The sequence below is a fragment of the Trachurus trachurus genome (genome assembly GCF_905171665.1).
Source record: "Trachurus trachurus genome assembly, chromosome: 4".
In the NCBI taxonomy this organism is placed as follows: domain Eukaryota; kingdom Metazoa; phylum Chordata; class Actinopteri; order Carangiformes; family Carangidae; genus Trachurus; species Trachurus trachurus.
In genome coordinates, this window is record NC_139898.1 from 21,185,925 (window position 1) to 21,208,235 (window position 22,311).

General features: G+C 40.5%; 2 protein-coding genes across 3 annotated transcripts in view; one reads left to right on the plus strand and one right to left on the minus strand.

Annotated features, from left to right (window-relative positions):
• The window catches only part of nr5a2 (nuclear receptor subfamily 5, group A, member 2), a 66,338-nt gene extending 59,121 nt beyond the window's left edge, over positions 1-7,217 (plus strand). The window contains exon 7 of the mRNA XM_083969636.1: positions 6,686-7,217. Coding sequence (XP_083825762.1) covers positions 6,686-6,933 — 248 coding nt within the window. The 3' untranslated portion in view covers positions 6,934-7,217. The remainder of the gene's footprint in view (positions 1-6,685) is intronic.
• Positions 7,218-10,208: 2,991 nt separating this feature from the next.
• LOC310985087 (adhesion G protein-coupled receptor D2) overlaps positions 10,209-22,311 on the minus strand; it is an 86,817-nt gene continuing 74,714 nt past the window's right edge. For both annotated transcript variants that reach the window (XM_083970538.1, XM_083970539.1), the window contains one exon: positions 10,209-10,840. In XM_083970538.1, coding sequence (XP_083826664.1) covers positions 10,703-10,840 — 138 coding nt within the window. In that variant the 3' untranslated portion in view covers positions 10,209-10,702. The remainder of the gene's footprint in view (positions 10,841-22,311) is intronic.

Genomic DNA, 22,311 nt, shown 5'->3' on the forward strand with positions numbered 1-22,311 from the left:
CTTGTGTTAAAAACAAACACAAGCGATACATGCCAATCTAGGTCTGAAATTCTGAACCTGACACTGATATTAACCTCTGTCACTATGCTCATCTGCTGAAGACCTCACAGTCCACAACAACGCAGCCACGGACGGATCAACTGATACATGATGTAAATTTGTTTTCCACTTCACCTCAGGATAAATTCCCAGCACCTTCCAGCCAGCATAGGCAATGAGAGAAGCTTGTCTCCTTCCTGCTCTGAGCGGTTTCTCTCTTGTTTATTTTATCAGACCTAAGGCACTTTTCCCTTCCTCTCAATATCTCTCGACCTCTCTCCGTCGCCCCACAGAGCCCGCCGACCCATCCTTGGGCGACAGAACTGAACCAGCCGCTACCTGTTTAGCTTAACAACAAACAGCAATGGCTGTCAGCAGAGGTTTGGATTTGACTTAATATATCCCCGACTGGACCATACCTGCTTAATTCTGCTCCTCTGGGTGGCTGAAAGGAGGGTTTGATGAGTTGGTGGGCAAATTGAGCCTTCATGCTTTATTCTGTCATGCTGACAACAGCCTGTCCCTAATGGTGGCCTGTATCCAGGAAGTGTAAGACAGGTATTATTACTGTATGTATTGTTAGCGCAGAGGACATTTGGCCTCTGGACATGGGCTCTATGTTAGCTGGAGATCCTTTCACTCCTTTGAATACAGAGGGAAGATTCAAAGATAAGACTGCACATTATGGGGTATATGTGATAATAAAGATTTGAATGTTGAGGAGTAAACAAAGTATACAAATTTACAATTGATTACAAAACAGTTATTGTGACATGAAAATAAGAATAAGAATTAAGAATGAAAAAGCCTGCAAGGTTTTTAACCCTGACCTACCGTCATCTTATCATTAGCCTTGAACAGCATCTGAAGTGACTGTGACTGTCCAGATGGGAGAGAAAGCAGAGTCTGCATTTTTTTTCTCTAGCTCCCTTTAAAAAAAAACTTTTTCACAGTAATTTCTTTTTGTATGTACCAATACATACAACAAAAATAATTTTAAATAAAACCATCTGCCAAACATATCATACTATACTGTAGGTCCTTTTATTGTCTATGTCCCTACCTTACTCCTGTATCCTGTTGAATAGCTTGCCTGTTAGCCTTTGGTGTATCACGTGTCAAATACCCCCCCACACACACCTTAGATGTTAATAGGCATACAACTCCAGTTTTTACCCCCATCTTCGCCTTTAACGTGGAAGCATCATATCGGTGAAAGGGAATTCCCCAAATGGGATTTGGAGGAAAACAAGGAAGCTGAGAGCTCCAGGGAGCGGGGAAACAAGGACTGTTTCTCTAATGGGGAAGCATACTGTAGCCTCCTGTAGAGGGAAAAAAAACAACAACACACAATTCCATGTGAAATGCTGTCAGTAGGGTGTTTTGATGGGAACTCAAGATATGTTTGCGAACTTCATGACGTCGATGTTCGTGTGATGATATAGAAAAAAACAAACAAAAACATGTTGCTTTTTGCCGATACTAAGCCCAGCAACATATCAGGACAGTGCACCACAACTTAGATAACAGCCTACTTAAGTGACACCATTAACCAGGCGGCCATTGCCCCTTGCCCCATGAACCTTATTTGCTTTGATTGCCTTGGCTGTCCTGTTTTCTTAACACTCACATACACCGACACACAGACACGTTCTGTTATCGACCACGTATCTCTACATGTAGCTTGCTGTAGGCAGTAATTCTTTTGTCCTCACTTGGTTCACAGTTAAAGGTTATTGGGTTCTGTTCTTTCAACACCCTTGTCACTGATTGGAGCCAAGCTGCAAGGTAGATTAATAAGGAGTAAAATAGCGGTGGACAGTGTTGACTTGATAACAATCCAGTAGGGTGCAATAAAGAGGACTTGGCCTGGATGCAGGTTCAACTCTGCGGTCTTTGAAGCACCGCCACTGTAGTAAAAGGTGCTTCTGCTTTGATAGGCTCGTATAAATGCCTGTGAAAGTCCCTATTGGAAGAGGCGAGGCTGTGGTTCCCGCCTATACAGGAAGTGACCAGTTTGTCTTTCACTCACGTTTAATTGGCCAAGTTTACTGACAGCACTTGACTCAATAACCGTTTATGACCCGGAGGTTTTATGTGTTGTTTTTGGACCTGGCAGGAAACATGTGCTGTGAAGTTTGAAAGGCAGAGTGAATTGGCAGCATGTGACTGAGAGCTTTTATTGATTGTGGCAGTAAAACTGTAATGGTGAGAAAACACTGTGTTATTTTGCTATGTATAACTGTTCGTCTTCGAGCCGTTTCTTATACTGTATTAAGAAGACATGACTGAAAAGTGGTGGTGGTTTTACATGAACATAGCTAAATGTTTCTAAAAACTTTAAGACTTAGGGCTACTTCATTTTAAAAAGTTGTGTTACAGGATGGAAAAATCTTTAACCCACCACCAACGATGAAGGCGTATGTATTGTCCTTCAAAACCTTCATCCTTTCACTCATGGGTGTCCTGAGAAGGACTGTGTTATTGTTACATGTTATTAACAAATTACTCTCCATGTGGCAGCCAGGAAATTATAAATCATTTTTCTGCACTTTAAATCCTTGACTTTTTCTTGAATCAGGTGTAGGTTTACACTACGTGTGGATATATATATACAAGCAGGTCTTACACAACTAGGTTGCTTCACTGTATGTTGCAGTGTTTTTCCACCTCTTTGCCTTTTTACAGCCATAAACACAGTGACGCCTGCTTGCTTTTGCAGTGACCAGTGAACTTTGACACCAAATGATTTTTTTTTTCTCATAACTCTGTGTCCACTCTGTGAGGCATCACTCAGATCAGAGTAAAATAACAGAGTGAGTATTTGCTGTGTGTGTGTGTGTGTGTGTGTGTCCCTGGAGCAGGTTGATTGTAAGGGGTGGTCAAAGAGAGTAAAAACATATGCGGACACACACACTCTCTCACAGCACAGAGCAGATCTAGTCTAATTAAAAAACACAGCGGTGATTTCAGGGGTTCTGTGAAAGAGAGAATGAATCTGTGTGTGTGTGTGTGTGTGTGTGTGTGTGTGTGTGTACTTGTGTGCGTGTGTGTACTTTAGCATTAGGTCGCTGGCTTCAGCATGATCGCCCGTCAAATGAAACAATGTATTCCGCGGGACCTCGGGGTTTCCATTTGAGTATTCGGACGCGGCGCTGCAACGAACTGTGGCTGTTTTATGTGAAAAAAAGTTGATAATTAGTCCCACAGTGACTGAACGATGAGATGTAGAGAGGAAGAGAGAGCAAGGCAGAGTGAGAGAGAGAGAGAGAGAGAGAGAGAGAGAGAGAGAGGGAAAGAGAGGAGGGGGGATGGGGGGCACTGAAGGAAGAGGAGAGAGCTCTTATCATGCTTAATACTCCAACCTGACACTGTCTGGGAATCGTTAATCAATTGTTTATTTTGTTTGTTCTTTTTTATTACCCACTCTTTCTCTCCACACCCGTCCCTCGTCTTCAAATCATCAGTAAATTAGAATCAGTCTGCTTATCTGATTTCATTAGCCACAAAATTATGTAAAAAATCCTTATAAACGTGAGTGTGTTTTTGTCCGGTTCCTCACTTGTCTACTGGCTTTTGCAGTCGGGTGTAGATTTCACGCTATTGTCATGTGTGTGTGTGTGTGTGTGTGTGTTTTGTCTTCTTTTCTTTTCTTTTTTTGGAAGCTCTGATTCATTATTTTTTCAAAAGGGGCTCTGGTAATAATTAGCAATTAAAATGCTGTCTTTTTGCCTCACTTTCCCCTAATTAGCTTGACAGAGACATTGGGCACTAATTCTCCATAGCTTCCCCCCCATCATCCACACATACACCCATCAAACTCCCCTCCACATGCGTACCCGCTCACGCAGACACACACAAACACAGACAAATCTTTCTGAGAAACCATGGCAACACCTCACATGTTTTCGCAGTGATCTGGGCCTCACCTTGTCATGTATCTGCACATTTAACCAAATCAAAACCAGGAGGAAGCTCTCACATCCCCAGACTGATTATTAAGCAGCATGAGATGTTTGTTATTGACGAGTATCTGTAGCTGCAGAAAACACTTGTCCTTACTCATATTAGCTCATATTAAAATAATTACACACTAAATATTTTTCATGCCCAAACTACATTTGCAAAACTACCTTTCCACCTTACTATCTATAATAGATGCTGTGCAAGACAGAATTTGCCGATTCAAATTCAAAACTTTATTCCCCTAACACAATCTAATCAATGTTCAGATTTCTCTTTGGCCTTGAATTTGAAGCTTTTCCCCTGTAATCTTTGTCCAGGTTTCAATATACTAAATGTGGTTGGATAGTGTGGTTCTCAACTGGAGTATAATGACTTTATACTTTCTGCTCACCAACACTAGCGGTAATTTATTAGATAGCTCTGAACAAGAATTGGATTTGTTTCTAATTTAAAATTCCTCAAGATTTACACACATGGACATAATTTTCTTAAATAAGGCTCTTTTTAGGCCAACAACAATGAAAGAGCAAGAGCTGGACATTGCCAGCAGATAATAACTTGATGATCACTTACAGTGGGGAATACAAACACATCACAACCCTATTGTTTTATGGCGGTTTCATTTAAATATATGCAGGTTTGTTAGTCTAAACCTGGGCGAGGGCGTTTTGATATCAGTTTGATAATGTGTTGCTTTGCACCCTGTTTAGTCAATGCACTTAATATTTGAGCTCAATATTCAGCACTACAGAGCAACCAGAATGTTAGGCATTTACGGTACAACAACAAAAATACACTGGAGTTGGATGGTTAATAAATATGACAACTCAGAATATATTTGAAATATTAGTGGTGAGGGGAGGTGCACAATTTTCAGCAACTTTTGTGTGCAACTTTCTGTGTCTTTGCTATTCTTTCAGTTGTTTCATGTGCAGATGAAAACAAGGCTTTTTTTCCTCCCCCTTGTTGACCTGCGTAGGATGTCTGTGTGTTAAAGCCTAAAGCCCACGCTCTGCTGGCTTAGCTTATGTAAGGCTATATTAATGCTTCTGGCTGGGGTTTGGTGGTGTGAACGCTGGTTCAGGAGTCTGATAGGGGGTCAGACAGCTGAGTGGCAGCAGGAAAAAGCACATGTCATGTTTGTTTGGAGGCTCCTTTGTCACAGGACACACCCCCTCTCCCTTTTCCTGCCCTCCTCTTGGCCTTATTTAGCCCCCCGCCATGTCACCCAGAGGTCAGGGTGAGCACGCACACGCTACACGCCAAGCTCACACACACACACACACACACACACACACACAAAGGCAAGACAAGAGCAGACAGACACACTCACACATGCAAACAGATTGTAATAGCATGGTAGAGTGCATCATAGATGGAAGTGCCTTGAAGGACCTGCTTCTCATTCTCTAGACCTCATTAGCTGCTGATTTATCTCCCCCTCCTTCCTCCTAATGTTCTGGGTGGGTGGATGGGTGTATGTGTGTATGAGAGACTGTGTGTGTGTGTGTGCTTAGGACAGGGGTACTGTAAAAGAGAAATAAATATTGTGTATTTCCATGGATTAGTGTCTGTGTGTGAGAAAACTAGACACAGATTCTGTCGCTTCACATTAGTCCACTGCAAGCGCACTCAACCTGGGGTCAAACAAATTAATAAAAGATCACACACACACACACACACACACACACACACACACACACACACACACACACACACACACACACACACACACACACACACACACACACACACACACACACACACACACACACACACACACACACACAGAGCTACCATCTGATTAAATATTCTGCAGCCCTACGCTTCATAATCATGACAAGTACACATGGTGCTCTGGTTCACCATTATCCATTTAGCAAATTTTTGTCTTGTCTTGCAATAATCTGCTCAAACCCCCAGTGAGCTTATTATTGTCAAGGAAAAGTGCTTATAGCTGCGCAGAAAGGTAGGATTTTGGAGAGATGCAAATGCATTTGCACAAAGAATTAATAGTTGAAAAAAAAGAAAAAAAAGACTTCCCACCAAAGAGGAATTCCTGCACTTTTACTGCACTTTTCAGTTTGAGTTTGGACTGAGATTTATGCGTTAAAAATGATCTTTGCCACCTTTTCAGTAATCATAACAACATGTTGTGTTTTGTTATGCTAAAGAGAACGGTGAATGGCATTAGGTTAAAAGAGCAGCTGTGGTGCTAACATGACTATAACGCTGCCCTACATAATTCATTGACTCGTGGGGAATGAGTCTCTCAGGGGGAGAACCTTTTTTCGCCTTTACCTGATTCCCTCTACAGCAGAATCTCAAGAGACAATTCAGAGGGAAAAGAAGAAGAGGAGGGAGGGATATTTCGTCATGCGGTGCATTTTGAAGTCCGCTTTAAAGCGAAAATGAGCCCCAACGAAAGAATTCGACTTGTAACACTGTCCCCTGATGAATGAGAATGTTAATTACTCTGTCGGTGTAATATAACCACTTGACCCCTAATTTGTCTTCAGATTTAGGATCTTGTGACACTATAATACTGCCCTATCTTGAAAAATTGTATATTCTTTCATTTTTTAGATATTGTTTTGATTTTTATAAGTCCTTGAGGTTTCCCCACATTCCCTATTAAAAATGTCAACCTCTCTAACCTTTCTCTTCCTTCTTCCTGTAGATGTGAAGAATCTGGAGAACTTCCACCTTGTAGAAAGTGTCCAGGAGCAGGTCAACGCAGCACTGCTGGACTACGTCATGTGCAACTACCCGCAGCAAACAGACAAGTTTGGTCAGCTTCTCCTCCGGCTTCCCGAGATCCGAGCCATCAGCCTGCAGGCCGAAGAATACCTTTACTACAAACACCTGAACGGCGACGTGCCGTGCAACAACCTGCTCATTGAAATGCTACATGCCAAGAGAGCTTAGGAGAGGACTGCGCTACCCATGATGCAGCTGTGCGGACATCCTGACATCCAAATAACGAACCTCCAGCTCAGACTTGGAGGAGGAGGGGAGGGAGAGCATTGTGTGTTAGAAACTCTTGTTTATATTGAACTGACAATGATGTTCAAGTTACAACTTGAAGCACAGATCTGGACAAACACATGTGCATCATAGAGACAGATAATGCGCAGAAAAAAAAACAGCATATGAATCCCTTTATTCTAGAAAAAAAAAGAAACACCATGAAAAAAGTCTGAAAGAGCCGCTTCTCCTCAACCACACAAAAAAAGACACTATTGAAAGGAAAAAAAGAACACTTGAAATAAACGCTGTATTCAACACTACAAGATGGTATCTAATCGTCTGCACGGACACATACTATCAAGACTGGCAGACTGCAACTTTAAGAATTAACAACCCTTGAGTGTTTTAGCGCTGGTGACACTGAGAGGCTTTTTTGTGCTGAGAAAGGAAGCTGAGCAACACCGCCCATCTTTCAGACAGCTTTGTGACTGGGCCAGTGGCTGATTTTGGGTCACTAATCCTCCGGTGCGCTCTCTCACTGAAACTGGCTTTTAGCTGTCGTTGGTACTGTAAAGACAAACTGGGCCTGAGACTCTTATCTACCATCACGTTTGTTTCTTTTTGCCACGGCAGCTTGACCTGACTGAAAAGGGAGGACTGAGTTTTAAAAAATAGGTCTAAAAACTGAACATTCTTAATGAACAAAATGATAAATAGGCCAATAATAAGAAAAATACGATGTCTTTTTTTTTCTCCTTTCTTTTCTTTTGCTCTTGTAATGGAAGTCATTTGCTAGTCATGGTCACCTTGTGGTTTCACCTTTCTTATTCCACCTCCCCATATCATCTTAAACTATGTACCTCAGAAAGACCAGTGTTAAATACATTCAGTAAATAATGTCAGTTGAAACAATTGTATTTATAGCCCCCCCCCCCCTCTTTTTTTTCCTGCAAAAAAAACACCCTCCCCTTTCATGACTTCATTAAAACTGGAACAAAACAAAGTGTGATTCTGAAGACAGAGAAGGATCGACCCTGCCTTTGTTTGGAAAGACCAAAGCCTGCTGCAGAACAGAAGAAGGAAATTACAAATACCTTAATAATCAGTATTATAAAAGAAAAAAAAAATTGTGATGTCACAGTCATGTGAGTCTTGCCTTATTTCATTACCATGCTAGCTAACCGTGCAGATGTGAATGAAAATATGTACAAATATATATATAAAGTATTAATGTTGTAAAAAATTTAAAAAAGAATAATTCAACAGGTGTTTACATTCATGTGGTCATATGGGAGAGAACTGTGATGAAGCATAAACTGCAAAGCAATGATTTCCTAAAAAATGAAATCAACTAAATGAAAAAAAAAAAAAAAAGATCCCTCTGGTTTGCTTTTTTTGATGTGTGTACAGTGTTTTATTTTTTATTTGTTTTAAGCAGTACTTAAATTATGTCGTGAGACACTAAAATCAAAAAGGAATCACACTTAAAATATTAATTTCTATCTGTGTCTGCTGGCATTCAAATAATTGTTTCTTAAACGTTGCTGTGTAAGAGTTTCATTTCACGTTCAACCTTTTTTGTAGAATTTTTCTCCCTTTTTTTTTTAAAAAAAAGACAGTGCTTTTACCTTTTTGATGTACAGTATGTCACTGGTTACGCTTAATAATGAAGATAATTTATTGCGTCATCCATCTTTGTGTTACATGACGTGAGGTGTCCGCGCCAGAATAAATTTGTTTACTGTAGCATGTTCTTGTTTTTGTTTCCATGGGTAGCTCGGAGATGCAGACCTGCAGCAACTTTCAAAAAAACAACAAAAAAAAGATAGAAAGAAAAATTGCCACAAATCTCTTTGTCTTTTAACTGTTTATGCAAGTCTGTACATTGCAAAGAGTATTGTATTTAAGCGAGTAGGTGTGAAAGATGTTTGTGCCACATCAGTTTTTCTTAATGAATTTCAACCTGCATCATTGTTCTGTCCAGTTTGCTCTTATACCAAAGACTGCATTGTCCCCTGTGAGCTCTGAGTATTGTGTCCAAAATGAGCAAACTGGCTTTTTTCTTTCTCTTAAATCATGGCAGCCTAGATTTTTCTCATGTGGAGTTCTTCACATGTTCAATAGTTGTTGTTACTGTTTTTTCTAAATGTCCCCTACACTTGCTTCCCACAGCAACCTGTGGTGTTTCTTTGTTGATTACGTCATAGAATGATCAAAAGTCTTTCGACGGCATGTTTAATGTACAGAAGATTCGCTAAAATCCCACATCTGTGAGCTGATTCTGATCCTGCGCTTCGCTATCTGATATCCTCATTAACTGCGTCTACTGATCAGACAATCTTCTATCACCCACTTTCTAAAACTCTGTGCTTAGGCTCTGCAGCTGCCTTGGATTTCCTCTAAACGTACAGGTGTACACCACATGCAGGCCATAGTGACTAATGTGGTCATTGCAGATGTCCTTATTCTTACTGCATGTTTGTTATAACACATCCTAAGACCTGCTTTTTTAGTAAAAGCTTAGAGAAACAGTTTTTGATCAAGTTACAAGATATGGTCTGACATCAGCTGTTTATTTATCACATACCAATCTACAGATTACCAGTTACTTTCCTGACAGGATAAATGCTTTAATAAGGACTTTAACAATGGCTACCTTTGTGCATTCACATGCTCATGTACTTTGTCAACACTTGGATACACAAATCATCAGTATGCCATTTTCCTTTCTGCTTGTCTGCTTGTCTTTGTCCCTCCTGCTCACATCCTGACTGCCCCCATCACTTCACTACCTGGTCCTGGGAGTGTCTCTCTGAGGCTAATTGAAATTTTCCTCATATTTCAATAAATAATTATTATGCTTATAACACCAGATTCTCGCTTCCTCTGCACACTAAAGCTATCCAGGTCTTTTTTTGTTTTGTGGAAAACAACAAATAGCTGCTCAAACATCCCAGCATAACATTATAACACCACCCAACATGGGAATGAAAGATTAATTACTGTTTCTCCAATTCTATTTGTGTCTTTGGGACATAGTTATTTAAACATGCTTTGTCTTGTTGTGATCAGCACAGGATTAGAAATGTCAGGAAAAAGGGGTTCATTGTATTTTTACTAATTTTCTTCATGCCAGTCCGGCCTTTATTCGATAGTTTGTCAGGAGAGTAACAGGAAAAAGGGGGAGGAGGGGGTGGGGTGGGGTGTGTTGGAGGGGTGGGGTGGGATCCATGAAACAAAAGTCCCCATCTGAATCAAACCAGGGACACCGTGGTTAAATGAAATGTATTTCACACTAATAGGTTATGAGTACACTCATTATTCAGTGCACGCAACAAACTACCACACAGTTTACTAGACAACACAATGCTTTGACAAGCACATTTATAGCAAGAAAAGCCACGGAAGTTGTAGTAGTATTTACATGTAAGACATAGATATTTGCCATTTGCAAAAGAAAATAAAAAGTTGGAACTTAAGTTTGATTAAATTTGAATTTTAAGCATTTAGCAAAGGCAGAATGAGTCAGAGACCATTGATAATACTTACAACCAGAACACTTTGTGACACAGATGTACTAAATAGTCCTGTGTCCCTACAATTATCATAAATGACAGACAATTGAAGATTATACTTATAAAAAGAAAAGTATTTCACTAATTCAGATAAAAAAAAAAAAAATCACAATCACAATAATGAAGCCACAATCGCCATCACACCAACCAGTTCAGTCAACGTGGACAAGGCCGTAGCCTTTCTGAGGCACAGGGCTGCGAGGGAAACAGGAAGCTGCAAACTCTAGCTCCATGGGAACATGAAGACTACAGCCACCCGACAAGGCATCCACTTGTGAGGGAGCAGGCTCCTGGAGAGAGGAAGGGATAGGTAAGTGGTAAGTGTCAATTAATTTAAGCAAAACAATATTCATTTACACTGTATTAACAAAATAACAAGGTCATACATTACAATATTATACTGTACATGAGAAAAGATGTGGAGACATTTCCCACTTCACTTTCATCATATCTTTAGAAAACCTGTAATTGGTTGAATCCTACTTTACTGTCTTTCTAACAGAGAAACATTTTCAGTCAGTCATTATCAGTGTTTCTTTTAGACACACGTATCAACTACTGAAGTTGCAATTGAACTTTCAGCTTTGCTGTCAAACTGCTTCAGTAACAATATTTGCATCAAGTCTTTCAGAATCATTAGGAGATTAAACAATACAGTATTATAGTATCAAACCATCAATTATTAAGGCAGTCCGTTCCCTGAGTTGATTAAGCAGTCTGTATCGCAAAATATTTTAAATCAAAACCTCTCTACTTTGACTTAATTAAACCTTAATTATTTATTGAAACACACTTCTTATTGTGATTGTTGAAGTTAGAGAGGGATCTGAAGGCCTTTAACAGGTGCAAAAGCATGGAACCAGCTGACAAACAGAAAATGTTTTTTGTGTTATTTCCTTGTATCTTACATTACACAAGACACAAGAAGCTAGAGTGATCTGCGCAACAGCCATATTCCTTTCGTATGATCCACCCACAACTCCCAGTAGACCATGACCAGCCTCTCTCTCATCTGTTTAAAACACAAACATGCGGACATGTAAATGCCTCTAAAAAAAACACAAGTTAAACAGTTGTCTGTTTCAGAGCAACAATACTGTGGGTCTAAAAGTCTCTGCATTTCTCCCCTTATAGAATGGCTGTGCAGCAAAAACTGTTGACATTGTGCACTAATGCGTATAGTGGGCTACAACTTTTTAACATTTTCAGAATAAGAAAATTCAGCGATGATCGTGAATAGGTTAAGTTGTAAAGGCTCTATTTTACTTATACACTGAACATCTCCATCCTTCATTTGCTTTTTTTTTTCCATGAGGCACATGATATTAGGGATAATTTGGCTACTGAGGTGGTGATGATAATATTAGCTGTGCTCTCGTGCAGCATTACGGATGCTGGTCACAGCCGGGCAAGCGGCCAGCTCGATCCCCTGCGCACAGCGTTGCAATCCTCACTTGAAGCTTGGCTTGCAGTGCCTGGCCTCCTGTCTGTAAATGTGTTAAACCTGCTTTCACTCGCCCTGAATTTGTATAAATAATGTATATACATTTATCCACAGACTCTAACAAGTGCAGCCTCAGGTGAAAATACTCAGAAATGCATGCTATGCGCATCCCCGAAGGTGGACATCAGGTCCAAACCGACCAACTCAAAAGATAACCACACAGAGAGCAAGAAAAAAGAGAAAAAACACAAATGAATAACTTGCCAAAAGCAACATAAACACACATAAACAGTTTTTTTTTTCATACACACACACGCACACACAGAGAGATGCAGTGCTGTCAGTTTCTAAACAAGTTTTCCTTTCCGTCACACAAACAGCCCCAAGTTGTGTCTGCCAGTGTTGAAGCTTTTAAACTCTGGAACCACATCACTCGTGTTTACTGAGATGTGTTTGTACGTTTCTCTGCATTGTCAAAGCACAGTCAAAGAGAGAGAGACTGAGGGCATAAGAAAAAAACAAAAAACAAAAAGCTTTTGGAAATGTTCCAAGATTGCAAGAAAAGGTGCAGCTGAATGCTGGAATAAGCCAGTTTGGTATTCAGTCCAGTTTCAGGCAGGCCCGCAGGCTCCAGAGGCCTGAGAAGAGCACGACCAGTCCAAGTAAAACCAACACCCACCCAGCGCCACATGCTGGTAAAACTTGTCTCTGATGGATTCATCAGTAAAGATGATCTACCACACCAATCCGTCACTTTATAACAGATTCTAATATCTGAAGACATCATTTACGGTATATGCAATCGTAATCCCTTGAGTCTATATTAAAATGTTTTATTATTCCAGCTGACGGTCAAATTAATTCACTGTCACTGTCATACATCACATATCAAATATATTTTCTTTATACACATCAAGATACTAATTATATGAAAATGGTTGTCTACAAATGATTGGGGAAATAACCTCCAAAATGAAAGGGAAAATGTTGTGTTCCATTTTATTGATGAATAAAATACTTTATTAATCTATTTCACTGTTACAATTAGTGGAGGTTCACAGCAGAAGGAGGCCAAAAAAAAAAAAACAGTACAACTTCACAGAGGCAATTAGCCAACTTTCTAATCACTTACACCAAACAGCGACTGGGGGACCCATTCTGGCGGCCTGATGGACAAACTTTAAAAATGTAAAGATCAAATTAATAGGCAAGCATTGTTAATGGGAAAACTCACTATTGTTATGCAAAAGCCTCACTGTGGCATGCAAAACAAATACACTAAGGTTTGGAGATGGAATGGTTCGAAGGCCGCTGCTGTTTCATTTCAAAGCATGCATTATACATCATTGTGCATAAAGAGGAAGCCTACAGCATTATGATGTTTTTTTTCCACGATGATTATCCTTTATTAGTCATTAAAAAGAGAGCGAGAGAGAGAGAAAAAATACAACTTTTAAGCACCTGAACCTCGCTGCCAGCATTCCATTAATTGCCTGCACAATGGGGAGAGCCTTCGGAGATTTTTCAATTTCAAAAAATGAGGAGCATGCATTCAGTCGTGCTCATGTTATACCGGCACTTAAATCCTACAGAGCTCACATAAAAAAGGACTCAAGGTTGCATCCGATTGAAAGCCTCCAACTACAGCCACTTCAGAAATCCATTTAGCAAGCGGGGGGTTAGAACATCTAATTCAAACAGTCGCCCTGTTAAAACGGTTGCACCAATGTCTTTTAAAAACACACACACACAAACACACACACTTTCAGGCGCACATTTTTCTCCAGTGTTTGCTCGGCTCCATTGTAAGAAAGATGAACCTGGCACATAGAGAGATAGCAAGACACAAAGAATTAATCTTGCCAGACCTCAGCCAAGTGGCGAAGGTAAATGCCTGAGTACACGCAGAATCTTGACCTTTGCTTCGACAGTGTCACAAAGAGTGCTTTATGGGAGCGACAAAGAAAGAGGTCTGTGGCGTCTGTAATAACATGACAACCTGAATGTCACGACACTGTTCATCAGCTACAGAGTCCCGGGCAAAGAGAACGTCTTCATATGAAAAAACCCAAAAGAATAATTAGATTTTGGTTTGAGTTTAGAGCATTTATGGGAAATTGCCTAAAAAACCCTCAAACAATTAAGTTTAAGAAGAAGAGGAAAAAACTTGAAGCTAAACGAAACTAATCAACTCTTTGCCAAAGAAGTTCTTTATTCCTTCACAAGTCCCTGGACAGTTGCTTGTACTTCATGTCAAACTTTTGAACAAGAAAAACCTTCACACTCTGCTTCTGTTCATTCCTAATAAATTGCTGTTTTCTGCAGGAAACGTAACATTAATCATCTCTCTCATCACCTTTTCCTGGAAAAGAGGCACACTATCAGACTGCCTTGTACTCAGAGGTGCAGTTGTTTGTGATAGGGCACTGTGGCAGAGAAAAACAAGTATTAGACTCAGCACACCCACACACTGTCATTACAGGTATATTTATTTAGTTCTGGCAAAGTTTGCGACCTTATACTAAGTGTTTATGATGACAAAAGTAAAAGAAAAACCCGACAGAATCCATGTCTCAGATTGATACACCAGCAAAACAGACATTTAAAGTAGTTCAGATGTATCCCTCTGAGTAGTTTTCGTTGCCAATAACACAACCGACACAATGTTTCACAAGTGCTTGAGTGCTCACAAACGCATACAACTTAAACTACTTCTTTGATGATACTCTGCTGAAGCTTAATATTGGTGGCTGATATATGCCCAACCACACCCCAAAACTAACGAGACCTTTACTTGAATTTAATAAAAACCCTAATATGTAATCAATACGTGTTTAAAACACTTTTTAAACAGACTCAAACCTGAAACAAACTAATTGACTTCTACCCTCAGCAAAGAACAATGTAAAAAAAAAAGTGAAATGGTCATTATACTTTGAGAGCAAGGTCTGTGTGCTTCCTTATGTTTAAGTTGACTGACATTCAGTGAAACGTGTAGCCAGCAGCATGACATGAGGCAGTGTGGCAGGCAGCCTCAGATTCCATCACATAAAACCAGAACATTTTCATCTGACAGGACCACCGGCAGCCTTGAGCTGTGACCTGGTGCTGTGAGCTCAGGCACCAACGGGTAATGAGACCATCACCAGTCACACACCCAGACCTTTTACGCTGCAAACACACACTACTTATACCTACAGTATATCTATAGAAATACATACAAGTAAAGATGGAGATAAATGCACTCTTAAAACATTGCCTTTCATGCAAACACTGACATTAACATGACAGAGGTAAGAGTTGTGCCCAGTGTCAAGTCAAGGCAAGTCAAATTATTGGGCCAACATTGCTTCCTTTCACCATATACTGAATGCTTTCCATCAAGGCCCTAAGCAATTTCAACCAGATGCCTAAGGAGGTGATGTACAGCCTGATTTAACACCCTTCTAAACAATGGCCTTAATGTAAGAGTTTTCATTGAACTGTCTCTACTTGCAAAACTGTCTTTAACGTCAAAGTTTGTTTTCATTGCTGAGCTGTTTTTATTTCTTAACTGAGAAGTGCTACATTAAATGCTGCAAAACAAATAAAGCAATACATTTACATCTCAAATCAAATGCCGTATATCCTTGAGTATGTTGCATCCCATACAGTACCTACTGTATGACAGGAACAAAAGATTCAGCTCCAATTTAGTGTGTCTCTGCTAACGTGTACATGTGTGTCTCCACAGATGGATGTAAGTGTTTGTGTACGTGTCTCTGCACATTCATCTGCAGGTCTGTTGGTGAGATCAATATCAAAAAACCTTTAAGAGGACTGAATCAAGAAAAATATTTCCTTTCATCTTTCCCTCCCTCCATGCCTCTTTCTTTCCTTCTCTGCTTTAGAGCGCCATGGACAATTGCTGGCAGGTCTTCAGATGCAAACAGCTGCTCTCACATTGTCACTGTGATGGGAAACTTGACTGGATTATTTAGTCTGCTGTCCCTCTCTTGGGATAGCAACAGTTTCAGCAAGCTACTGAGGGCTCTAAAGAGAGGCTGGGTGCTTTGCCAGGGGCTGCAATAACACTGTAACAGAGGCTCCTATAAATGAACATCACAGACTTTTAACATAGCTATGAAAAAGAAGAATACGGGCCCCAGGGAAGATCTTTGGGGAACATCCCATCAGCATCTGCTAGGATCTGTGACTGTGGCCAGGATTTGTAACAGTAACAGAGGAAAGCTGGCTTTCATCACCATCAACCTGAACCTGACAAGTCTCAAATCCACTCCACTGAATCAATGGTTTTACCTCTCACCTAGTAAACCGTTAATCATGTGAGCACTTGGGTTTGGGGATTCTGTACTTTCTGGGTGGCAGGCAACAAGGAAGAATGTTTGGGTACAGACACTGTACACTGTGTGGGCTGGACCTCTCCTTCATGTCATCATGGTTCCTAATCCTGGTTCTTGAGGCAGCTGCAACACATGCAACAGGCCCCAACCTCAGGCCCAGACCTAAATGTCAGTTATGTATGTGTTTTACCACTTTAGTTCCCAACCATGATCATTGTTTTAGTCTGACTAAACTTCAAAATTACTGAAAGGCCTTCCCGTTCCACTCAAGGCAGCCATCTGAAAGTCTTCATACACCAAAACTACCACAGATGACTCAGCATCCTGCATTGTACTGGTGCAGTGGTTTTGACTTATTTTGGCGCAATCATTTAAAAATATATATTTTAAGGTATAATACATCTACAAGCTCACCAGGCTTTGGTTATTTTCTCATTCTGTTTCACTACTCATTTAGTACTCAGCTGGACAAAATGAGCAGTTTTCAGCACAGGGTGATTGATATATGAACGGGCTGTAGTGTTGCCCTGAAGTAACGTCATAATTACATGAAAGATGTTTTACTGTATATTTGGATGGTTAAAAGTTATTTTTCAGTTTTTCATTGTGGCCTAAAATGATACTGCTAGCATGGCTATTTCTGTTGCTGTTATATTGTGTCTGGCAAGCCACCAGTTAGTAAGGAGATCTCCATCACTGTTGAATAACATATATTATGCATGTCAAAAAGTCTCTTTAAAATCACTTTTAGCCACATACTGTAAGCCTTCCAAGATCATGGGAATAGCATCTGTAAAGTGCATTTGTCATCCACAAACTACTACTATCAGCTATAGAAGAAAAGGTATCTCTACTGGGTAAGACACTGCATGGGTTAGACAATGACTGTAGTGGAGCTGCTTAGCAAGTCAATAATTCCAAGGTAAAAAGGGTGAAAAAAATAAAAGGTGAAAAAATCGCATTGTCTGTTTTATGATCATCTTGAAACAAGTTCAGAAATGGTGACAAAGGACAAAGAAAACAAAGATTATGAATTATCTGTATGTCTAATCAAGGTTCTGCTGACAATATAATTGTGAATTTCTAAATACAACTCTTGCTGAACAAAATGTATAATAGATGTCACAGCTTTTGTTGAATCAACCCAGTAACCCAGTGCAAAATTGACAGCAAGTGGGCGGTCTTCTGGTAGAGCTCATGTTAACTGGAATTGGACAAGTTTTCAATTTATACCAGAGCCAAACAGGCTCTGAGTCTAATGTGAGGTGAGCGATGGAGGGCGGTGTGAGCCTCCGTCAAGCCCGAGGCTGAACACCAAAGCACAGGGCAGCGGTCAGATCAATATTGGCTGATCCATGGACCAAGAAGGTTAGAGCAGAGTGACAACGCTTCCTGATATACCTGGGCTCATCATTTGTGTACAAGGTACAGTCTGCACATCGTAGCTTCATGCTACAGGACAGTCATCTGATTTCAAAAATCTATCAAGGACTATTTTTTCTTCAATGGAATCAATTAAATTATTGAGAAATCACTAAGTTGATATTTTTAACAAATTATGAACTACGCAGGTAAAATTCGACTGGTTTACTGATTTTGTTTAGTCATAACTATGCAGAAAAATAAAATAGACAAACTCAGTGCAGTGCACTTTCAAAGCAGGTATGATTAATAACCCATTTTCCAACACTTAATATGTTTACTTTTAAAATGTACAGTGACCCTGAAAACACTTTCGAACAAAATTTAAAAAAGTAAGGACGGATGTAAAATTAACGCAAAACCTGCAACAAACTGTAAAAAAAAAAAAAAAAATCCTGCTCTGTATTACCATGCAGTTGTATTTAACCAATATTTTCTCTTTTTTCGGGAGGGGGGACTGACACACCCAGGATAGCCGAATCAGAAACAGACATCCACAACTGATGAAAATGTCAGTTGGAATTTGTAAAAACTCATAAATAATGGATGCTCCAAGTAGGCAGGGGAGCATCTCCAATGAGTGCAGAGCATGCTTTCTCATCTCCAAACCAAAGAGCCATCTTAATGACTGCACCCAGAGACCTGCGGGGTCTCCATAAGACTCCCCCCTCCCTCTCCCCCAGCCCCACCATCGGACCCACCTTGTCAAGCCTGTACACGCTCCCAACCGCACATCGCAGAGAGGGGAACATGAGCTCTTAAATTAAACATTCACAGCAGCAGTTGCTGTCTGTTTTAGGTAAATCAGCAGAAAATTAAACAAACAGGGTGCCTCAAGAAGATCTATGTGTGCAATTGAGACATTTTTGCGTGTGTGTGAGGGGATCTCTTAAGTTTTGCGGAGAAGAAAAATGCAAATAATGTCACAAGAGTGTGTTTACTCCCTTTTTTGTGTTTTGAGGATAAAAGGGACTGTTTTACAGTTAAATGACAGTGTTTATTCTGTGAATATATTTTATTTCATTCTCTGCACTAAGATGGAAAAAAATGGTTGAAGTTGCACAATGCTTGTGAGCAAGTGAACAAGACAGACTGGAGTAGGAGGAAGGGATTTCGTTCAGAGTAATGACACTAGGCTGCACAGCATACTGCATCATCTGTGACTGGGGTCACACCTAGGGAAGGATGACGGTAGATGAGGTAGGGACCACTATCCCCCTCTCCTGACCTGCATTCAGACATAAACAGGAAATTGCCCACAGGAAGGAAGTCATATATTTTACAGCTGTGTCCTAGATGAGAATGGTATTGTGCAAGAGCTGCAGTTTTAATGCACGGAGGATATACACTTATATCCGTATGTATATTGTATAAAATGTGTGATGTCTCTATTCAGGATCACACACAACATGTTAAAAAACGACATGAAGACTAAAGCCAGTGTTTGTGTTTGGAATGAAACCTGCTGTCATTGTCTTTTCCTGTCACCAATAAAACGGCCTTTTCCTGCACAAGCCACAGATTAACCTTTTTGTCTCTTTGTTTTTGTTCTTGGATGAAGATCAAAGCGGCTGGTCCAGACTCAGGGCTTGTGATCTGTCAGGGTGCAGGGATTTATATGGCACTTGCATCCTATGATACTCATCGCATCTGCAAGTCACAGCGATGAATCAAATTGGCAGGCTGCACAGCATTACATATACATTCGCTGGTTCGTGAGTCAATAGACTCTAGTTTGAAGCAAAGGTGTTTTGTATTGTTAAAAGATAAAATATATATAAATATATATACTGGCTCAGGATGGGGTCTTAGATCCCTTCTCTTCATTACTGATGAGTTATTTCACTCATCAGTGCAATACCACAGAGATGTACCCACAGGGGCTAGCATGCTTTTGAACACACAGATAAAGAGACTTGATCAATTTTCTGTCTGCCAGAAGGGTGGTTGGACTATGCTGAGTGGTTGAGGCTGAGGATGGTGGGGGGAGGCAGTCCAGATCCCTACAGGAAGTGATTTAATGTCCAAAAAGACATAAGCTTGTTTTTGCTCTGTCTCTTTCCTGTTGTGTTCTGATAGGGACTTCCTCTCCCCAGGGTGGGTGGATACGGTGTCATCCGTCCATCCATCCATCCCACCGACCCCCACCCACGCACGTCTCACGGAAATATCATTCTGCTGCCATGCCATCCCGGCGTAAAAACTCATCGAACTCTTTGGACATCAGCGCAAATGGTCACGAAGTGGCTGCGTGTGCATGTGTATGTGTGTATCTGGACAGGGTGGACACATTTTAGAGATTTCATAAACATACAATGACTTGTGAAAGGAACACGTTTTAGGCTACGAGAATGACATGCAACCAGTACAGAGAAGTAAAAGGTAAGAGCTGACAAAACCATGATGAAGAGCATGTTCATGTTTGTACAGTAGGTGTGCGTGCACTGGTGGGCTCATCCATCTGCATGTGTGTACGTGTAAGCGTATGAGGAATAACCTGCGTGTGTATTATGTATGGAGCTGGGGAGCCAGAGGGCTCAACCCCAGCCACGGTAACACCAGGATGATCTCTTCCTGTCTGCCTCAGTATCTCTACGACCAACTCCCTTCCTTTCCGCTAAAACACACACACACACACACACACACACACACACACACACACACACACACACACACACACACACACACACACACACACACACACACACACACACACACACACACACACACACACACACTCACACAGATACAAACACACGCACAAAGTTTGTGTTACCATACTTATGAGCATCTCATATTGACGACGTTCCATCTCTGTCATTAACCTTAACCCTCACCTAAACACCTCAAACTCAACCAGGCTCAAACATGATGTATACTTTTAGTCTGATCTGTTTTTCAAGTGAACACAAACACCACTGACAAATTACATTGGAGCTGATTTTGAGACTTTAGAGAAACAATCACACAAAATACTTCACATTACAAGCTTAATATTGGATCACAGCAGATGTTGTGGTGTCACATATCTCCACATCCTGTACTTCTTTTCTCAAGAGCTGAAGAACCACATCAGTTTCCCTCACTTGTGGTGAGAGCCCCAGATCCATGAATGATTTACTGATATGGATTAACTCATTCACTGAATTTCTAACTTCCCCATATCAATTCAGAGGTCCTTATATTAATATTATATCATTATACTGTATAATAATATCAGGATGTGTTGGCTGCAACAAACAGGCCTGTGTTGTCGTACAAAATGTGAGTACTTACGTTTTGGGTTGTCTAATTCAAGGTCACTGAAAGACTCGAACCATTAGGCCAATTCAAATGAGATTATGTCACACACACACACACACACTCAAAAGAAAAGAAAAAGATTACCACTCAAAAGGGTTAAGGGTTTGACTTGACAATGTTTCCTCAAAACTACAATTAAGGAATGATGTCATATTTTAGTCTGTCATAAATTACAAAACATAACAACAGGTTAGATTAGACTGACAAGCAATTTTCTGTATAGTGATGAGAAATAATTTACTGTGTGGGTGTGTATGGAACCAGAGCTCTATCATGTCATAATTCTGAACTGCTCTTCTGTCTGTTGAACGATTTAATGCGGTCACACACTCAAAAACACATACACACACTCAATGACCCGCCCTCAAACCTCCTCTCTTACTCATTCACCCCATCTACAGTAAGAACACACTGCACGGTACTGGCCTCTGCCTCTCTCTCTCTCTCTCTCTCTCTCTCTCTCTCTCTCTCTCTCTCTCTCTCTCTCTCTCACACACACACACACTCATACACACACACACACACACAGGGATGCACATGTGCGCACACACTCACCTACAGATGGAGGAAATAAACTCAGTGCTGCCTGTGTCTGCTAAGGATGTGAGGTACAGTGATGGCACATTAACGATAGGACCCATGACAGCAGTACGCATCGGCCACACTGAACAAAGCTTGCAGCCAGTTTTTAATTCAATGAGGATTGTTTGAGTGAAACAATGGCTCTTGGCCCCACTGAGGGTTCGGAAAGGGTGAGAAAGGTGAGTTTGTCAGTGGTAGCGGGCCAGTGTTTTTGTGTTTTGGGCTATGGATGATCCCGTGGGTTCAATGGGGTCGTGGATCAGAAATATCACTGTGTCGCAGCAGCATCCGCTGTTTTTCAGGTAAACGAGTGGAACTGAGTAACAATAAGTGGGCAGAAAGGGAAATACTGTCAGACATGCTCTCTGTGGAACTATAAAGACTATTTGGAGGCAACATGACTCATATATGATTATATAATGAGACATTATTTTAGTGAACATTCATAGTATCTGAGAGTGAATGAAAGAGCAAGGTGTAATGAGGCTTACTAGAAGTGACTCAGAGAAACACCCCTGGATACAGTTCATCACTCAGACATGACTAATTAATGAATAATTAGCAGCTGACAATAAACAATACCTGGGTATCATCTAAATAATTGAGCTTTCCCTTTTTTATAGCTCAACAATTGTGTAATGATAGAGGTCATTTTGTGAATTTTTTT